Below are 22,667 nucleotides of genomic sequence, written 5' to 3'. Positions count from 1 at the left end.
TAAAATATAAGGATATTATAAGTTACTGAGGAGTTTCATGACCATATAAAAACACGAGGCCGAAGGCCGAGTGTTTTTATACAGGTCATGGAACTCCGAGGTAACTTCTAATATCCTCATATTTTACAACTGGGGGTAATTTATTTATTATAATACACAAATTTCAGTCAGTAATGTGACAGAAATGACATCAGAGCTCACCGTTTATAACTGATGACATCAGAACTCACCGTTTATAAGGATATAATTTACAGGATATTCATGGCTTTTGTGTATTATATATAAATATAAGTACATACGTAAATGCTTCTTGTTTTTGAATTTTATTTTCCTTTATGACATTGCATTCTGCCAAAGTATATGACTTTCTACAGATCAAATATACAGTACATCAGTTTTGTTTCAGTAACAACAATTAATATATATTTGTTCCAGTAATGCTATATTTCAGTAAATTCTATCCATTGACTAGGCAGATGAAAATATATCAGCACTCCACAAGCAGTAAAGAAATGAGAATTGCACTACTTTTCCTTTTTTCCTTTTTTTCCTAGTTATGATCTAATTCATAGCAGATTTTGCAAAGCCCAAGCTTTACATGTGAAATGCAAACAAGTTCATGTAATAAAAACCAGCCAACATATTGTAGTTGGATTTCTTCCAAACGCATTATATGTTTTATTTCAACTAAAGATTCAATCTTAAGTGACTTCTACAGACTCACAGGCACATGAAAATAAAAGCGGTCTAAAATATTAGAGTTTCTGTGATGTATTGCTACATATATTTATTGTACAAGGACAATATTGTATAATTGACTTAATAATATTTGTTAGTGCTTATAAGACAAATATCATATTTAAGTAATCATTGTCCAGTGGGTTACAAGTCATTTTAAAGATCATCTTACAATTAAAGAGAACTTATAAAGGCAAATTTTGAAAGGTGTAAAATTATAAAATGTGAGCAAAACACTTGAAAAAATATTAAGTGACATTGGCACCTAACTCACTGACGATGAAGGGCAAAAAAGTATATACTACTGCAGGAGGTATGGGAGGTGGGCAGCATGATGGCATTCCCTGGAATTTCCCTAGCTCCCATGTCCTGGGAAAGATCAGGTAATGCAAGGTGCTAGCCCTATTCTTGCTGCCTGCCCATGGCCTAAAGATCAGGGCTTCCTTGTGCATGACATTTACAAAGGAATGCTCACATTGTAAGTATGGCAGAGAGCACAAGATAAGCACTTAAAGGGCTATCAGCCATGGGTGTCCGCAGAAGGGGGCAAAAGGAGGCAGTTGCCCTACCCTGATTTCTTCAGCTAGTTTTAAGAAACTGAGATTCCCAACATTTGTTATACTTCCCACCTCAAGGCAAGCCTTCATCAACTTTTACTCACACCATCATATCGGAAGGGACTACGGATGACTAAGTGCCAGTAATAAAGTTAATAGATAGGCAGCACCTTAACTGTAGCATTTGCAGGGAATTGGTTGAGCAACTAACATGCAGACAGTAGGACTGGGCCGGCGGGTCACCTGGTGGGCTCCAGCCCTCGTGAGCTCCACCAGCCCAGACTAGCCAGACAGCTGGTGCTCCTGACCTCCCCCCCCCATAGCGCAGAAAGGCGCGTTATGTGAAGCAGGGGGAGGGACAGAGGGAGCCCGGCAGCGGGGCCCTGCTACTTGGAGGGGGAGCAGGCCCCCTGCCCTCGTGGGCCCCATTGGCCCAGACAGCCGGCGCATCTGACCTTCCCTCCCAGATCGCACAGGAAGGAGCAGGTAGGGAGGGGAAGGGTGGGACAGTAGGAGCTCAGCGACGGGGGCCCTGCTACTGGGAGGGGATGTGAAGGGGGCCCTGGCTGCTACTGGGGGGGAGGGGGCGGCGATGGAGCCCTGACCCCCCCAGTCCGACCCTGATTGCCTTTTTATACTATTTATAATTTTTCCATAAAATTATTTGCCCTGTGCTCTTACATTACCTGTTTGATCCCCCATGTTCTTCTGTAAGGGGGCTGCCATATTTGAGTAGCAATAGTCTGTTAGCATTAAAAACTCTAACTGAAAGGATGCAAAGGGACAGTCAGGGTGGTAAAACAGTCGGGTTTAGGAACTTCTAGTAACAATTACTTAAAAAGTATCAGTGAAAAACAGTCAACATGACCTATAGGTAACTGTTCGGGGGTTATTTATCAAAATCTGAATTTTTCAGATTTTTTAAATAAAAAAGTCAGACCTACTAATAGGAACAGTCCATTCTTGTTGTTGTAATTTTTTTAAATGAGATATTCAGAGTTGAGACTTTGCCTTGAAGGTTCATTTGTAAAGTATTTTCTATTTCGCTTTCTTCTCATGACTATTTTGGTTTCATTGGTAATTCTCCTTCTTAATGCAGGTTTACCCCATTTTTTCAAGCCAAGAGATTCTAATGTTTGACCTACATGGTCTTTCCTTCTATTAGTACATCCTAATAACTTAATTGCATATATATATATATACTTCTTGCCTGAAGGAAAGTAATAACAATGCTATCTTGTTCTAGGCAAGTTAAAACTCCTGATTCTGTCAATCATTCACATTAACAATTAAGTATGACCTACAGTTAGCCATATAAAACTCTACCCCCAAACACAACTAAATGCATGGCTTTATCCAGATAGGCTTTTATCTCCATTTCCAGACATAACTGAATTGCTTTTATTTTGTTCTGCTCTTTCCCCTTAATTATCATTGTCAGAGATACTTCTGTAAACAAAAGCATTCCTATACACTGATAATGACATTGAATGCTAAGCCTAGATACACTGTTCTGATTTTTTTATGCATGCATTTACTAACTTAAATAATATTTGAGAATGGAATATTTCTATAAATGTTCAGAAGGCTATATAATAAGTGCTATATGTGTCATCTACCCGGAATAAAACCTTGAAATGAATAATGCTTTAAAATAGATTTCCGATAATAGGGTTGATGTGATTGAAAACATGAATAATGATATGGATCATATTTTCCAAAGTTTTCCAAATTCAATCATCATACAAATATAGAAGTTGGCGATAACGTGTGAAAATCAGGCACTAGTTTAGGCAAGACATTTCATGCAGATCAGTAAGTGAATCTAAAAGTCTCTAAACTCAAGTAATGACCATAAAGTCCCTAAACAAAAAGAAGGAAAACTTGGAATTAGCACCCACTGATGTTGGTATTACCAATTTTCAGAAAATCTAAAATAGAACTTAACATTTTATATAACTTTGTATTACATTTTATAGTTTATTGTAATATGCATGTATTACTTTGATTAATTTGAAAATGAATTTGGGGATACATTTATATATAAACTGGGGCCTCTGGAAGGCTTCCTCACAATTTGCTGACTTTCCTTAAAATATATGTGCTGGTAAAAAACCAGCATGTAAAAAGATTGCAAAATTCAGTACTGATATGATACAAATGGCCCCGTAGTCTAAAATAGGACAGAGAGTTTATGATTCCGTTTAGGTTGGTGTAAAACCTAAATACTTGTCTTGTCAGAATGACTTTGGATATTTTGCAGTTGCTTAACTATTACAAATATATTATTTGTTATAATATTAATCTTTGATAAAATATTGAGATATCAAGCTTGTACTCAAAAAGTTGCAAAAGTAGGAAGCAATGGTAGGAGGAGGAAGAGGATATGAATCTTGGTTGAAAATAGCCCAACAGACTCTCTGAGAATATATGTTCCTAAATTATTCCGATCTATAGTACAGAGCATTTTCTCCATTCCCAAAGCAAGGGAGGAGGAAGGGAAGCACCTACAGTACAAGACACTCTGCATTAAAATATTTAACAGGAGACATCCATGCCAAAACATGATTAAATCATCTTTGGAAGAAGAAGCAGAGCCACCACATTCTACTAGCTTAATTACAAGTATTTGTTTAAAACCAACTTTTTTCCTGCTAAGGATAAATGTATACATATACTTTATAAAGAGAAAGAGTCTGTGATAACATGGTTGTTGACACTTATATTTTTCCATAGATGAACGTGCTAGCTAGTTACTGGCACTTTACAGTTGTCTGCTTCATCTGTTTAGATTTAGAATGCAATAACTTTTAAATTGTTGATATACCAGGTGTACCTGTTTTTTTACTTAACAGCAAAAGCCATTCAGAATTATTTTGCCTGAGCAAAGGTGAAGTAAAGTCTGCACTTTTATTGGCCCCTAAAGACAAGCTGATGAATTTTTGCTCTAACCCTAAGAACCTGATAATGCTTCTACATGTGGCTTTCACCTTAAAATATCGAAAAATCTGATAAAATGTACATGTAATAACTTATAGCCTAATCCATACATCAAGTTTATTAAAAAAGAGTTTGCCCAGACCTAAATAAAAACATTACATTGTGTATGGCATATTTTTTATATGTTAACCATGTATCAATAGCCAGATGCTCTGGATGTTAAATATTAAGCTGCACAGTGGCTGATAATACTTTATAAAAACATAGCTTGGCTGAAATACAAAATGAAATGCAGCTGCACATGGGATTTGTGTATACAATTTACATAAGCATACTTTAGGGCAAATATTTACAAGGCACACGGGATATAAATCAATGGATTTTCCTTTGATATTGTATTAGTAATAATGGAGAAATCTGATGATAATAAAATTTTAGAAATGTTAAAACTATCATGTATCCCTGGTATTGCAATAATCCTGACATTTGAAAAGATTTGGAAAAATTCACTATGTTTTGGCAAACCTTTTTACGAGCAGTATCTAAATTACGTGAATCAAATAGTCACATTATTCGATAAACTATCCTACAAACCTTACAAGATAAGCAATAATGCATTAGAATTTACCAAGTGTTTATAAAGAATAAGCATTCCTAAAACTCAACTTGTACAAAATTGCACCCGTCACCTTAATACTCACTATGGCTGGTCAGACTGGGTGCTGCCTAGAAATGATATAATGAATCATTGGGACAGAAAACAGGTATGAACCACGTGATCATGATACAGGTAACTAGAAAACTAGAGGGATAAAACTTAGTTCTAAAACAAGTGTGGAGTTGGCACCACAAGGCCCAGATTTACAAACCGGGCACCCCTAGGCTGGCTCCACTCACCTCTCCCTCCTTTCCTGTCCCCTCCCCATTCATCTCCCATTCCCTGTCCCCTTCCATCTCCCATTCCCCATCCCATATTCACTGTCACTGTTCTAAGTTTTAAACGATTAGTTTAAATTATTATCACTGAGTTTTAAGCATTACAGAAAGTAAGTCTGAAATCATTCGGAATACAGAATATTATATTAGTTTATGCATTCTAAAGAACTCAGTATATGTACAGTTTTGATTGAACCTATAGACTTATGCCCCGATAAAAACAGCCAATAGAAGGTACTATTTATGCAGTACTATTTAGTTGTTTTGATACTATTATATAAGGAGCTGCTTGCAAACATTTTCCCAAAGGCAAGTTACGTTCTGTTTTCACGTTTGAGGAAAGTTCTGATCTTAACCTATTTCTCACAACAATATGCTGTTTATCTAAGGAAACGTGCTGCAGAAAGACTGTTTTTTAATTTGAAAAGGCTGCATTTTGTATGTAGTATGTGTATGGAGGAATCTGGTGCAAAAACCTTTTGAGAAGTATTATTAACCTACTTCATTTCAGAGTGGTCTATCATATGGCAGCTTTACTGATGGATTTCAGTGGGTAAAGATATACTAAAAGATAGTGAAGCATTAACATGTACATTAATATTGGAAATCGTTCATAAGGATTTAATGTATTAAACTTATGATTGCTGTTCTATAATGGCCTGCCAGTTAACTAACCTTCTCAGAGCATCTTTATGTGTTTTCAAATGACAGAATGCATTGGTTATATATTACCCATACTAACCTCTAAACTATAACTATAATAAAGATGTTTAATGTTAACCACCAGCCTGACTATACGTATCAGTTATTTCCTACCAGAGAATAATTGGTAAGAAGTAATAGGTGGTGATTGCATCAGATGAAACACACAGTTCAAAAATATTCAAAAACTACCCAACAAAAGGCATTCAGGGAAAGCTCCCTTTTGGAAAAATTAAAAAAAAATGTAAATTAAGTGTGGGGGGGTACAATAAGGGTGTGACCACAAAATGCATACATGCAAAGACAAGAGATCCTCTGTACTCACTCAAGTGAATATATTTAAGACATTAAGACATTAAGACATTTACGCTACCAAAATAATGCCCTCCCCTTCAAACAAAATGGGGATTGTTTGTCCATATAGTGCAAAATATTCAAGCTGGCCAACTACGTCAAAATCATCCCTGGTCTGGCCAGTCCTACATTCACTTTCATCAGTTAAGAATTCTAATATTTATTTAAGCATTATTCATTCCAGTGTCTGCTGATAAGTAACAATGCAGTGGTGAGCATGTGTATTAAATACAGTTCTAATTATGTCTTATAAGATAAAGTAAACTTCCAACAAAGTTTATAGAATTTTAGCAGACATCAAGCATGACTCTTATACAAGAGGGACAGGATTATTGTCATTATTATCAAGTATATCTCATAAAACAGGTTGTTATGGTCAGCGCCGGATTTCATTGCCGGCTGCCCCTAGGCCGTGCGGTCCAACCAGGCGGCCACGCGGTCCTAGCGCCCACCTACACCTCCCCTTCCCAGCGCGCTGGCAAAAAACGCCGGCGCAGCTGCTGTAATTGAATGGGGACGCACACGTCCCCATAATGCGGCCGCCCTAGGCCCGGGCCTATGCGGCCTTGCCACAAATCCGGGCCTGGTTATGGTTAAAGTCCTCCTTGGAACCTAACCTTTGTTCAGTGTCCTTCTTAACTCATAGCAAATCTATCATCATATGAAAACACTGATGTACAAACCATTTAGCTATAGTTTAATATTATCTATGAAAGCAAAAAATTTTGCTGTCAGTTCTATGCTAGACAAAAGCCATGAATACCCTGTAAATTATATCCTTATAAACGGGGTGAGTAGTGATGTCATTTTTGATTCACTAAAACTTGTGTATTATAATAGTACCCCTTGCTGGAAAATATAAGGATATTAGAAGTAACCTCAGAGTTCCATGACCTGTATAAAAGCACTCGGCCTTCAGACTCATGCTTTTATATGGTCATGGAACTCCTGGGTGACTTGCAATATCCTTATATTTTACAATAGGGGGTGCTTCATTCACTATTTTATACTTTATTAATATAACTCTGACATATTCTGTGGCACGTTACAGTAGAGATCCAAAGCTACATTTTCAAGTGCAAGTAAGGTTGCCACCTTTTCTGGAAAAAAATACGGCCTTCCTTCCTATATCTTTATCTTTTTTCCCTATTAATAAAATTAGCATCAACCATCATTTTTACCGGCCAGGCTGGTAAAATACCGGCCAGGTGGCAACCCTAAGTGCAAAAATAGATGGTGTTATGTTTAAAGCCACTTGCTCGAACAAGCAATCATCAGCATCACTTATTTCTATAGCACCACCTAATTACGTAGCACTTTACATTAGTTTATACACTTTACACCATGTGCTGCGATTGTAAATGAGGCTTTATGCATGATAAACTTAATGCAGTGTCCACATTACAACATGAGCATAGGACTGGCCAGATATGGGATGACTTTGACGTAGTTGGCCAGCTTAAATATATTGCAATATATGGACAAACAATCCCTGTTTTGTTTAAAGGGAAGGCATTTTTTAGCAGCAGTATGCACAAAATGTCTCTGTCTTAAATATATTGATAATGGGTTGAGTGCAGAGGACTCTTGTATTTGTTCACACTACAACATGAACTGCCAATGGCTCTTTAGAGTATGTGGTGGCAGCTGGTTGACTTTACAGCTGGTTGTCAGTATTTAAGTCTTAAAGATATAAACATGATTACATTTACAAAAGCACACAAGGAAAGGTACACTCTGTTTTGCTTATTACCATTATACAGATTGTGTTCAGAAAACTGGATTCATCTAAGCCTAACATTAAAAATATGTACATCTGCCTGTCAACATTAATGTAATTTAATATAAAGCAAAATGGCTTTGAACTTAAAATTTTTAATTCCGTATTTATAATGTTTTTATAGCTGTTTAGTTGGACATCGTTTCAGTGCTAATAGATAACCTAACAATGCTGGGCTTGAACTGAGAATTGCATATCAATCAGTACTTTAGCATTCTGAGTATCATGAATAATTCTGTTGTTCTACAAGCCATTTCCAATGTTAATACGACAATGAAAATTTCCTAATCTGAAAAAAGAAGGAAGTTCAGCAACTATTCAAGAACTTTGACTTATTTCCTAGTTCTGTTAAGCATTTTTTCCTCAGGAAGAGCTCTGTTACATAATTATGATATATTTACTACATTGGGGACCGTATCTTTAAGCATCATAATGTGCAGATTGGAATAAAAAAATAAATCCACATTGTATTGATGTTTGTTTGACATGGTTAGGTAAGAAATGTAATATATCTAGTATTCTTAAAAACTGCAAAGCTATGATACAGAATCCTATCCCACCCCTAACAAATAGTACAGTACAGTACATTCCAAGAATTGGAGGAAATCTACAGTGAGCCAGTGATGTATGATAGAGAGGAAGGAAGTTCTGAAGTGTGAAGAGCAAAAACAATTTGAAATACACTATGGAAGAAGGTTACTTCCTGGTGGATGGGAGCTGATAGAAGTGGAAAGGAAAGTACAATCAAACAATCAAACAAATAAATGTAGTGAGATGGGGAGTGTGTTCAGGTGCAGAAGAGATGGGAGTAGATTGTGCTTCTCCACTACATAACAATAATCTTGTCCTTAACTTGTCTCCAACCACTGATCTCGAGATAAATAATTAAATATATTATGGATTTAGTGCCTAAACAAACTGTACATTAGCTTGAATGACTTGAAGTTTCAGATACCACCAACAATCTATGGATCTACTGTTCTTCAGCTATGCTGTGTAATGCATGGAGTGTGACCTGGAGTTGAAAGAGACACTATCCCGAATACCACTTAAAACTGCTTTTTGTATATCATAATAAAAGCAAGGGGGAGGGATTAATTTATGTTGTATTACAATTACATGTTTAACCCAAAAAGCATGAACACCTCTGCATTAACTGTACCCGGGGAGGCTAATTGTTTGTTTTTCCTCACTTCTGCAATTGTGCCTAAAATAACTTTACATTGCCTCTCTAACATTTTTTAGATACACAGTCATCAGCTCTCTCACCCAGTACATCTGTAAATGGTATAACATAAGTAACACAACTTGTTAAACATAAAGGCCCTTTTAAAAGGTTTGCTTCTCATAAATGAGATCAGAAGAAGAATATTAGAAAATTAAAAAGAAACAAAAATCTAAATTAAGAAACCTTTAGAATCAGCTTTTCTGGAAACATGATATAATGTATGGGATTGCAATTAGCACATGACAGAAGAGGTCTGTGGAGAAATAGCTGTAACCGACGATAAACTACGTCTGCACAAGCTCACCAAACAAATATGGCTTTCATTACAGGCCATGTAACCTGTTTCACTTTCAGGATTCTTTAAAGCATGCAAAGGTGTGGAAAAGTGAAAGCCAATGCACATGTTCATGTTTCTTTGCAGCACTCCTATGGGAGCAACGTTTTAACCACCTGTAACAAAATGAGCACATTATAGGAAAGTAATTTGTTTCCCCAAACGAGTTGTTTGTTATTTCTAGAAGCAATTAGCCACTGTCCATTCACTAGTTGTCATTATAAAGTGTTGATTTTGGTTTCTAACAAATTGGTAAAGATTGCAAAACAGGTGGGAACATTTGCTTAAATTAATATAAAAGGTGTCTATGCTTTTTTTTACAAATAAATAAATCAATTAAGCTTGAGATCTTGAGATTTTTTTTAAAGACTCCCGTCCAATCTGGGATGCCAAATCACAATGATGTATGGCTGAATTGGCACAAATTGTTTATTAGTGGGTTATTAGCTGCATTTTACAAAGACATCTGTTAACTAAAGTTGGCCAGTGATACTAAAGATGGAGAGAAAAAGTATAGATGTATATAGCTATGGGCATACATTGATATTATAAGGCCTGGGCCAAAGTGCTTTGAAGTTTTTGCTTATGGCTAAAGTAAATGTGCAAATGTCAGCTAAGACACTGGAGAACAATCATACCTTGCTACTCACCCAGAGAACACAATGTTCTAAAATTTGTTGCCAATCACTTTCTAGGGTATAAGCAATGGAAGATGAAGAGGAAACCACAGCAATTATGGCTAGCTCCTAAACAGAAAGAGCTATTTGAAGTACGACCAATGTGGGTAACCTTGTCAAAAACTAGGGCATCTTCTTAGAAACAGGCTGTGGTCTGTAAAAACCTAAAGCTTAAATAAATAAGTAGGCTAGAAATGTTGTACAATACATTATGTTTTGGGTTTCTGTACCAGCCCAAGTCAACCACAGCCCTTTAGCAGGGAAGATCGGTGTCTCAAAAATGCCCCAGTAGCTCCCCATCTTCTTTTCTGCTGATTCACTGCACATGCTCTGTGCTGCTGTCACTTACTGAGCTTAGGGACCCACTCATAATATATGTACACATAGAACAGAAATGTTCCAATATAAGGCTGATTAGTAATTAATACAGATAATTACTACATGGCAGTAAAGAAACCAGTGCAGCTAGCATCAGAATTTAATTATCCGCCTTGTAGCATCAGCTTATATGACAGACAGACCTAATTCTCTGCTTGATAATTTGCAACAACCCCTAAGCTTAGCTTCTCAACAGCTACTCAGAGCCCACTGAGCATGTGAGTGTTGCAGACACTTTCCAAAATGGTGACACCCTGTGACAAGTTTGAAGTCTTTGATCATTGCTGCTATTGACAAGCTGAAACTTGAGACTGGTGCAATAAATTCAGTTTATAAAATATGGCATTTTTAGCCATATTTATTTTTAGGGTTTAGTTCTCTTTTAACACTAGAGCATTCCCCGGACCTGTTACTTTACCTGAATTTTCATTTCTCCAAGTACTTCAACCATTCTTGTATTTTGCCCCACCTGCTCAATGGGTACTTTGGTTAGAAGTTAGTTTGGAATATTGGACATAAATGGAAAGTGTTTTTCATCTACTCCTCCTATAGCTTCATTTCTTACTTTCATACAATACTCAGGTCTGCGCATCTGTGCATAGTGTTCTAAGATTGTTTTTCACAACAATGATTACATTGCAGGCATATACCAAAACAACTACAATCTCCTCCGAAGATGTTTACACCTCGCTTGCTGATTAGTCAGTGCACTCTAACTGTAATATCTTGCCTGGATTCAAACCAGTGACCTGGTGTTTCCATACTGTCAGCATTACCTCTGCCCTATCTAAGCAGAAGGCTATGGTCCTGGTTCCCTCCTATTGCTTTCCTTGTATTGCAAGTAGGCATGGCTTGTTTCACCTGTTACCAATCTGGCCACAGGTGATCAGTGTAAGCCATTAGGCTGCCTATAAAACCCCCTGCTCTGCACTGACTCATTGCCCAATGTAGGTCTATCTTCCATAGTTCCTGGGTGTGATTCTTGTCTGATTTTCCGTTACTGACCTTTGCCTGTTTTTGACCTTGCTTTATCACTGCCTGAACTGACCCTTGCCTGTTTGACCACTCTTCCAGATCCTAATTGGTTTTGACTCTGACCTGTTTATCCTAACTTTGATCTTGGCTCATGATTCTGTACTGCACTGTCTGACTGGTATTGATCCAACCTGGTAATCCTGTCTATGCTCCTGGTTCCTGATCCTATACTGCCCTGTCTGACTGGTATTGATCCGGGCTGATAATCCTGACTATGATCCTGGCTCCTGATTCTGTACTGCACTGTCTGACTGGTATTGATCTGACCTGGTAATCCTGACTAATTTCTAATTATTATTAGTTCTGGCCTGACGATATATTGCCTCCACACTACAGGAAAGGATATCTTTCAGGAGGTATCCAAATGTGTGAATGAAATAGGGCTGGCTTGGGATAAACTTGTGGGCCTGACCACAGATGGAGCACTCCATTTGTGCGATAAAAAGAGTGGATTGGTTGGCAGGATCTGGGAGGAAAATGGCACAGGTGAGCTGACATCTTATCACTGCATCATTCACCCGGAATCATTGTGTGGCAAATCCTTGAAAATGGAACATGTTATGAGCTCCGTAACACAAGCAGTTAACTTCATAAGATCTAGAGCTTTAAATCAACGGCAGTTCAAGGCTTTTCTAGAGGAGTATGGAGTATTTAGAATATGGTGACTTGCCCTATCACACAGAGGTGTGGCGGCTAAGCCAAGGAAAAGTACTGTTTGGAGTATGGGCACCCTGTATTGCATTTAGACCTGTATTGCATTTAGTAACTCCCTCTGCTTCTCCATGCAGATATTGCAAACTCTGTAATGCTTGCAATCTTGCCAAACATGCTTGATAATCTGCCATAGTATTTCTTTGGAAAGATGCATGGAAAGCCATACTTTTAACAGAGCCACACAAAGATCAAAACTCAACAACTGTTGTTTTAAACTAGACTAAAAGGAAAAGTACAAGGGGCCACACAATGAAAATATATAACGTCTGTCCAAAAAGAAATCAAAGGCCAAAATTATTCATGATTTTTTACTGGTATTTTACTTACTCTTTTGCTGTTCTCATCTTCTTGAGCACTTCTAAATTCATGCTCTAAAGAACAGTCAATGTCATTGAAAAGGCCCACTTCCTCACAATTCTTTAAGAAACGAGTTGGGGTTGGTGTTTGGTCTGTGAAGAGAAGAGTTGATTTTTAAATTCCTTATTATTCCTTATTATTAGATAGTCCAGTATGGTCTTATATACTTGCATACTCTGTCATAAAATAAAACAAGTTATCCAAAAAAAATTAACATGAACCTTTGACACATAGACCCATAGATGGGCATTATGGACAGGACAGTCTTGCATCCAGCAGCGCTGCACTTTGCACCTTTTTTTAATCCAACATGATGTTTATTGCACAGGCATTGCCCTATGCTCATTTGCAAGTGCATAAACAGGAGAAAAATTGCATTGCTCAGTGATCATGTACTGAGCATTCATATCCAGGACAGTGGCTGTATGAATGTATAGGTGACACTTAGGGGCCGATTCATGAAGCTCGAGTGAAGGATTCGAATTAAAAAAACTTCGAATTTCAAAGTGTTTTTTGGGCTACTTCGACCATCGAATGGGCTACTTCGACCTTCGACTACGACTACGAATCGAACGATTCGAACTAAAAATCGTTCGACTATTCGACCATTCGATAGTCGAAGTACTGTCTCTTTAAAAAAAACTTCGACCCCCTACTTCGGCAGCTAAAAGCTACCGAAGTCAATGTTAGCCTATGGGGAAGGTCCCCATAAGCTTGCCTGAGTTTTTTTGATCGAAGGATATTCCTTCGATCGTTGGATTAAAATCCTTCGAATCGTTCGATTCGAAGGATTTAATCGTTCGATCGAAGGAATAATCCTTCGATCGTAGGATTTGCGCTAAATCCTTCTACTTCGATATTCGAAGTCGAAGGATTTTAGTTCCTAGTCGAATATCGAGGGTTAATTAACCCTCGATATTCGACCCTTCATACATCTGCCCCTACGAAATTGCTGATGATTCAATTCTGCCACTATAAAAAAATACTTCTCTGGGTTCTCTTAGGGTAGGGCTACACGGACGATTTTGGAGTGATCTGACGCGCTGCACAAAAATGTAGGAGTCAAATCAGATGCAACGGAAATAAGGTAAGTGAATGCATTGTTGAATGGTGTTGCACATTGATCCGACATGACACGACAGGCGGATGCAGGCGTACAATGATTCGTACGATCGGATCTTTGCGTCTATGGCCAGCTTTAATCTCCCATTCCCTAAGAACACATTCTTTTTTTGTACTCGAGCCTCTCTCTCTCTGTTTTACTCTGCCACCTCCTAACAGACCCTTACCCTGACTTCAAGACTTCAAGCACTCCCTAAAGACCTACTTCTTCACAGATTTGACACATATTGGGAAATGTAATAAAAGTCTGTAATAGAAAAACTATTTGCAATGAGAAAATGTATTCCTTTGCCAACACATTTTCCTTTGTGTGAATTTAATATAGCTTCTGTGAACCCTGAAACTATTTAGCAAACACTTCTGACTGCAGAAAGATTGCTCCAAAACACCGTCAAGAACTTCTTAAAACTGCCCAACGCGCAATTTCAATTTGCAATGCAAACAGTCTAAGGAAGAAAAAGATGTGAAATGCAAATTGTATATTCTTATCTATGCAGTTTTTCTATTTTGCAAATTTTATTAAATTTTCCCCAACTGAGGGAACGTAATATGTTTAGTTAGTGCAAATAATGCTCACAAAGACCACTGCACATATTAGCGACCATGTTTGTGTCCTTTTTGACCGATTACAGACCTCAACCACTTCCTAGGAACTTTTGTGCTAAATGGTTTATGTGAACATTCAGTGTATGTAATAAAATGTTGCAATTTTTTGCAACTAAATATTTAGTAAAACTCCAGAGCAGGTGTTAATGCTAACCTTTGCTTAGTGATATAATATTCGTCAGAGAATGATTTTACATTGCAAGCAGAGCTAAACATTTGTAAAAACACCATTTTAAACATCACTTGAGATTTTTAATTACATTCCCCCTAATGTGTTTTCACAGTATCATACAATAAACAACACCCTCTGCAAACATGTTCCTCTACCACTCCTATTATTCTGTGACCATTTTTCATATATTACTTTATATTAACTGTATTACTGTATACAGTTTTGCATTAACTAATTGGCAATCTATAAAGTAGCAGGGCAATATCAATTACAGCCACTAGTTCAATACTCCCCTGTTAATCAGTTAATGCTTCCTGGATACCTGTGTCTCATCCAGTGGTTGAGCATTCCCTTGAGATACTAGCCCTTCAAACATTTATGCAGAACTGGGAGCATTTAATTATAGCATAAAGACACAGATTTATATAATATAAACAGTGTTAATGGAAAAACATCTTATCTGTAAAATATATTTGCATACTTGTAAGGAAGAAATGAGAAGAAACTCTGTATATGAAAATGGTTTGTATTGCCAGCCGCTGTCCTAGATGTATTTAGTATTATATCCATCACCATTTTGGCTGCTTTCAGTTTGCATGGGAGAGGAACTACTTATGTTTGGCCATGCACAGAGATATTAGGCTGCTAATGCTACTTAGGAAATACATTGTTTTATTAGTGTCAGTTATAGCTGAGTGCCACCATGTTTGGCCCTTAAACTAAAATCTATTTATCCATAATTAAAATTAACATTATACAAAAATAAGATCTATTATCTAGAATGCTTGGGAACTGTGGTTTTATGGATAAGGGATTATATTATAGGATTAGTGATGGGCAAATCGGACCCATTTTGACACAAAATTCGGTAAACTGCGAAAAATGCATTGAAGTCTATTGGTGATATTTTTTTTCCGATTTTGGACTTTTTTTTCACCCATTGGAGTCTATGGGTGTCTTTTTTGTGGTGAAACCTGTCGGGGTGAAGCACAAGGTGCTGTTTTATTATTGCAGAGAAAAAGGAAATCATTTTTAAAGATTATCTTAAAATTGAGACTATTGGAGATGGCCTTCCAATAATTTGGAGGTATATGTATAAGTGCATGCCCAGCAGACTTCTGTTAAGAGTAGATGTTGCCTCAATAAACACTACAGAAGTTTTAAGGTTTGAAGGGAAAAGGCCAGATTAGGTTTGGGTTTGTTAACACACGCTGGGGGGGATTGGGGCAGGTGGTTTATTAAGCTAAATGCTAATAAAAGTCAAGCAAGCCACAGTACATTACTGTAATAGCCTCTCTCTGTAAGTATGAGTTGTATGTAAGTCGGTAGTATGTAACAAGAGGACTCCCTGTACTGTAATGACATGACACAATTATTGCCTCAAGTAATCACATAATTGCTTACTTTAATTTGCAGTTCATTTTGAATGACATGGAAATTATTTTCTTTTGACCACATTGCACATTGGCACTTATTGTTTTCTAGTTAATGCTCAGACAAATAATTTCTTTCTTCATTCTGCTTCATTCTATTAAAGGGGTTGTTCACCTTTCAAACACTTTTTTTTCAAATCAGTTGTTTTAGATTGTTTGTTCCCTAGAAATAAAGACTTTTTCCAATTACTTTCCATCATTTATTTTAGCAACTATTGTATCAATTCTAACAGCTGTCTGTAATGAAACCCAGAGATTCTGCTCAGCAGGGACAAAGATAAGAAATGTATCAACTAAATGTATCTATTTAGAGCAGTTTACAGGGTCGGCGACCCCCCTCCCAGGGCTGCTTCAGAAGGTAAAAAAAGACAATTGACACTTCAATATTAGAAAAACGATCACACATAGAAAAGTGGTTGGTAAAAGTCATTATTTCTGGTGATCTATATGAAAACAACTAGTTGTTTGAAGATGAACCACCCCTTTAAAGTGCGACTGACACACTGGGTAATTCCCAAATATATTTTAGGTTTTTAGATACAGGGTCGGACTGGATGATTGGGGGCCCATTGAGTTCCAAAGCTCCGGGGGCCCACGTGGTGCGCATGGACAAATGATGGCACCCAGTGTGCATGTGGGGACGGTGGCACATGTCACATATACACGAACGCCAGCGTAGATGCCACCACACCACCCTGTATTTCTTTTTTTTTATGGACCAGCCAATCGGGGAGCCAGGTCTGGGTTGACGGGGGCCCACCGGCCCAGTCCGACCCTGATTAGATAGGAATTTACAATAACACACTCAATGTAGATTTCCAGTGCTCAATAGCCTTTTGAATTAGGTGAAAGGAAGTCACTCATACTGTTAGGGGGTTATTTATTAAAGTTCGAATGCCAAAAACTCAAAATATTAGAGTTTTTATTATAAAATCTGAATTTTTAGTGGAAAAACAACCTTGAATTTTTTGTGATTTATTATATCCTGAGGCTACTAAATGCCCAAATCCAAAAATACTCCATCTCCAAGCTGTCTGGGTCCTGTAGAAGTCAATGGCAAAGATCCCATTTCTGCGCTGATTTTCAGCCAAAAATCCAAAAAACATCAGGGGTTTTGAGTGATTTCACAAAACATTTGAGCGTTTTGGGCAGAAAAGCCGAAAAATTTTGTTTTTTTTCCGGAACTGATTTTATCAAGTTTTTTCAATGCTAAATAAGGTCAAATTGTGGATTCTAGTTTGGTCTTATTTGTTTTTACTTAAAAAATCTGAAAAATAACCTCCTTAGTGTCAGGCAGCAAAGGTAGACATGGAGTCATTTATATTGTATTTTTAAATACATTTGCAGCTCATCCCCGACCCACATGTTCATGGATCAATATATGTTCACTTTCTAGTGGAACCACCGGAAGGTATTGGAAGAGTGATAATAGGTTCTGCATCATGATGGTCCCTTACTCTGTTTTGTACAGGGGCACTGTATTGATTGTATCAGTCCCTGCTGGGCAGGACTATGTGTGCAATTACAGTCTTTATATTCACACTGGGTACATGTGGCCTGTTATGGTCATGATCCCATTAATATATTTAGTTTTTTCCATCTGCCATGCAACTATTGCTAAACTATAGAGCACATAAAACATCCCATGATTTTACCCCCTCTGATGCAAATTGGATAGGCTTCAATCTAAGTTATAATGTACGGCACACAAAAACCCATAGGTGCATATAAATATTGCAGGTCACATGTTTTCAAAACCAGTGAGAAAGAAGGAGATCAACATTGTCATCTAATTCACAGTCCAATAGTGTCTCCTGAAGGTTGTCATACATAGAGCCACAAGTCTGAACCTAGTGAGTTTTTAGAACTTATCTTTACATTTTTACTTCATTTTAATGGATATTGGTTTCAGTGGGCTTTAAAGGCTTGTATTTCACATCAACCGGGCATGCTGACGTGTTCCCCGGTATTATCTGGGAGTTCCCAGACATCTAGGGGGTGTGCGGCAGTAATCTCCATGTCAACACTGACAGCAAGGAGCCACGCCAACTTAGTGACGTCCCTTCTGAGCTGGCAAAGCTGTGAAAATATTCTCTTTAAATAAGTAGGAGTATATTTTGTAGACATTAAATATAATGTGCGTGTTTTGTATGGTGTAACACTATACAGACATTCTATACTGTGCAGATGTGCCATCTTTTAGTTTCCAGCTTAAGAAGTGTTTATGTGCATTACCATCTCCGGCCAGTGCATTTAATACTGATCTTTTGATATGACATAAATCTGAAAGTAACCTAACCTATTAATTAAAATACAATGGGAGTCATTTATAAACAACCAGGCACATTTGCACCTGGGCAGTAACCCATGGCAACCAATCAGATGATTGCTTCCAGTTTCCGACCTGCAGCTGGCAGAAAAAAGCTAATCATTGATCGGTTGCTATGGTTAACTGCCCAGAAGCTAGTGTCTATTAATGGGCACCAATGGCTAAGTGTCTGAGTGGGAACTTTTTACATATTCATAAATCATATTCAAAAGACTCAGTGCCCCGTATCAGCACACTACTTGTCTACGACATGCACAGCTCTCACGCACAAAGGAACCCTTAAAGTGGACCTGTCATCCAGACATAAAAATCTATATAATAAAAGTCCTTTTCAAATCAAACATGAAATCCAATTTCTATTTTTTTATTAAAGCATTCATAGCTTTTGTAAGCTCATTTAAAAATCTCAGCTGTCAATCAAATATTGTCTGCCCCTCCTCTATGCCCTGGGCATAGAGACAGGGCAGACAATTACTTTCACTTTCCATTCAGCACTTCCTAGATGTCACTGCTCTCCACATATTCCCTCATCCTTTTAACCATTTAATTGTGTAGCCAGTGCATGGGGATGGACATCAGGTCCCCCATTCTGGTGCACAAACAAGATTCTGAGACTATGCAAGGCTTGTCTTAATAACAGTGTCCACAAAATGGCTGCTGCCTGCTTGCTATAATTTTGAAATCCCAGACTAAAGAAAACAAGATTCAAATAATTTATACAGTGTCATTAAAGTTCATTTTGCTTGACTAATGTGATAAAATAGGATTTTGAATAATTTCTTTGGGTGACGGGTCCCCTTTAATTTAATACCTGGTCAAAGGCAAGCATAAAGTAGGCTCTATTTAGCCTATGCATGAGGTATCACATTAACTGCCTGAATTGACACTAGTTGCAAGAAAAATTAATGTATTTTGTTTTAATTAGTGATGGGCAAATTTGTCCTGTTTCGCTTTGCAACGAAATCTGCGAATTTCGATGGAAACGGGCAAAAAATTTGCGAAACACAAATTTTGATGCTGGGACAAATTGTAGGTGTCAAAATTGACGCCGGCATCGGAATTGTCGCCGGTGTCAAATTATATATATATAATTATATATATATATTAAATAATAATATAATAAGAATAAATTCACCCATCACTAGTTTTGATACATACCAGTTTGCTCATGACTTGATCCCTAGTACTAAGCCAATTGAAAGTTAATAAGGGCCCCTTATTTATAAACTGATCTTAAAGTTAAGCATCATATTTAGAGAAAAAAAGAATGTAAGAAACGGAATGCTGGTGAAAAAAATGAAACGAAATTATAAAATGACAGAAGAATGAAAAATCAGAACTGAAACTGAATGGACTGATTTGAGGTTTGCACCAATCCTTCTTTTATTCACATTGGTGACTTTTGTTAATCATGGTGAAATAATAAATATTTATGTTCTATTTACTTGGAGCAGATATTGGAGATAGTGTATTTGATGCCTAGGTTTTGTGAGGCGACATAAAACAATGCATAGAGATTCTGTCCTGTGCATATGTGTCAACAATAATCTACTAATGCCCTTGCTGTTTTTCAGTCCTTCTGGATTTGATCGGACTTCTGATGGTTCTTCGGAAATGGAAATCTTTGAATCAAAACATGATATTCATCTATGATTGGTATTCTTGTTAATCGCCAACAAGTGATTTAGTAGTGGCTAGAACCAGCAAAACACTGTCCTTTATTAAAATAACTCAACAGAGGACATTATATCTCAGCATTAATGTCTGGTAAGGCCTCATCTAGGAAATGATGGAACTTAGAGTCAAAAAAGGGTAGAGAACTTAATAAAGAGAATGGTTGACCTGGTTATCAATAAGTGATGTCCAATAAGGTATCAACTCTTCACTACACAATTTGCCAATTTAAAACACTTTCTATTAGCTTACTCATTAATAGGTCTTCATATAGACTGTAAAGAGTCCCCTTGCTGTTAGAAGACATCTTATAAGCTTTACAGTAAGGGTTGTAAAACTAAATATGGGCCATTAAAGATGTTGTAGTTTTTGAGGGAAACTGAAGGACACTTGGGAAGTTTACTTCCTTCAGAATTGTATAACCTAGAAGCTATTTTACAATTACAACACTACATTTACCAAAGTCAAGAAATTCTATTTAAGTTCTTGTGTGCTCAATTTATCATATGTGATTTCCTACCTGATAACATATCATTTTTTATAGAAGCAAACTTCAAGGTCATTTCATGCTTATGTCTGTGAATCATAAGGTGGTCTTCTGACTGAAAATGCTGCAAAGCAAAGTAAAAAAAGAAAAGAAAAAGTAATGAATATATGCCAATATAATATCTGGCTAAAACAAATAACAGGAATCGAAATGACATACAGGTATGGAATCTATTATGTGTAATGCTTGGGACTTGGAGATTTTCTAGATAAGGGTTATTTCTGTAATCTGGATCACCACCATATTTTAGGGTATTTATGGATTCATTCAGTTAGTTACAGTCAAGTATAAGGTGCTGTTCACTATTACAGAGAAAAATGAAATCATTCTAAAATAAGAATTGTTTGCTGATTAGGACTCTATGGGAGGCAAATGGATAATGGGTTCCAAAAAGGAACATGGCTTGAAACTTCAATAATAAAATGTGGATTTTGCTGGCTGTTGCAGACTGTTGGTGTCGCAATGTGATATGTGCATTTTGCACAATGTCAAAGAGATGGGAAAACAGATGCCAGCACTATATACAGAATATATAGGATAATAATACAGGTATGGGACCTGTTATCCAGAATGCTCGGGACCTGGGGTTTTCCGGATAACGGATCTTTCATGCCTTAAGTCTACTAGAAATTAATTTAAGCATTAAATAAACCGAATAGTCTGGTTTTGCTTCCAATAAGGATTAATTATATCTTAGTTTGCATCAAGTACAAGATACAGTTTACAGTTTTTTATTACAGTAAATATAGGAAACTATTTTTAAAAAGTTGGATTATTTGGATAAAATGGAGTCTATGGGAGATGGCCTTTCCGTAATTCTGACCTTTCTGGATAAAATGTTTCTGGATAACGGATCCCATACCTGTAGCAATCAATCAATCAGTAGCATTAATTGATTTGACCTATTTTAAAGCAAAATGTAAATGGTTGCTGCATGTATGTATCTCCAATCACTTAATTGACTTAAAGGAAAAATATACCCCCAAAATGAATACTTAAGCAACAGATGTGTTGAAGCAAAAGACAGAACTCTGTCTGTTAATTGGCTTATGTGACCTAACGTATGGTTTGTTTGGTATGTTTGTGTGCAGCAACAAACACAAGGACGATGCGGCTAATGGCGGAGCTCACCCGTGGTACGCCGGCTCCTGCTGAGTCGCAGCTCTCGCGATACTTCTGGCTCCTTCTAGCCGGCTTAACACATACTCCAATGGTATCGCTACGGAGCGCCGATCAAAGCAGTCACGGAGTCAGGCGTTTCAATATCAAATTATTGGCTTTATTAAGCGCATTAAAAGTACAGTGGAGGGGGATTACAATTTAGTTGTAATCCCCCTCCACTGTACTTTTAATGCGCTTAATAAAGCCAATAATTTGATATTGAAACGCCTGACTCCGTGACTGCTTTGATCGGCGCTCCGTAGCGATACCATTGGAGTATATGTTTGTGTGCACCATGAATCCTAAAATCCCAAGGGGCGGCCCTTGTTTTTTAAGATGGCTAAACAAAGCCCCATCTGGTATATTGTAATCTATGTAGTAAATTAATATTCATTAATCGCCCTCAAGGACAACCCATAATTATTGCTGGCAAAAATTTTGTTTATAAAATGACCCAGTGCAGACACAGATAACAGCATAGGTTTCATTTATTAATGGAGGGTGAGTAGTGATGAGTGAATCTGTCCCGTTTCACTTTGTTGGAAAATTCATGAAATTGCAAAAAATTAGCGAAACACGTTTTTTTATGCTCAACAAAGTCAATGGGCGCTGTTCTTGTTGTAACTTTTTTGTCTTCCCAACTTTTTTGTCTTAGAGATATTTTTGTCCAAATGCATTAAAGTCAATGGGCATTTTTTCTTACAGCAAATTTTTTTGTCCCAGAGAATTTTTTGTCACAGCTAATTTTTTTGCGGCAGAATTTTGCAGCAGTTTCGCAAATCCATGCCTGCCAAAAAAAATCCACTCATCACTAAAGGGGAGCACTAAATTATGTGCAGTAAAAGGCTCATCTCCTACTTTCCAACTTTAAAAGAATAGGCAAGGGTGCCCTG

General features: G+C 37.2%; 1 protein-coding gene across 4 annotated transcripts in view; it reads right to left on the bottom strand.

The window, feature by feature from the left end:
- Nucleotides 1–22,667, bottom strand: part of creb5.S (cAMP responsive element binding protein 5 S homeolog) — a 290,942-nt gene that overhangs the window by 197,206 nt on the left and 71,069 nt on the right. For 3 of the 4 annotated variants that reach the window (XM_018269246.2, XM_018269245.2, XM_041567508.1), the window contains exons 3-4: nt 20,587–20,677; nt 12,701–12,822 (exon numbers count right to left, since the gene is read on the bottom strand). In XM_018269246.2, coding sequence (XP_018124735.1) covers nt 12,701–12,822; nt 20,587–20,677 — 213 coding nt within the window. The remainder of the gene's footprint in view (nt 1–12,700; nt 12,823–20,586; nt 20,678–22,667) is intronic. The other variant, XM_041567509.1, reaches the window with a different exon arrangement.

Source organism: Xenopus laevis, chromosome 6S (assembly GCF_017654675.1).
Source record: "Xenopus laevis strain J_2021 chromosome 6S, Xenopus_laevis_v10.1, whole genome shotgun sequence".
NCBI lineage: Eukaryota > Metazoa > Chordata > Amphibia > Anura > Pipidae > Xenopus > Xenopus laevis.
This window is presented reverse-complemented; position numbering and strand designations above follow the sequence as displayed.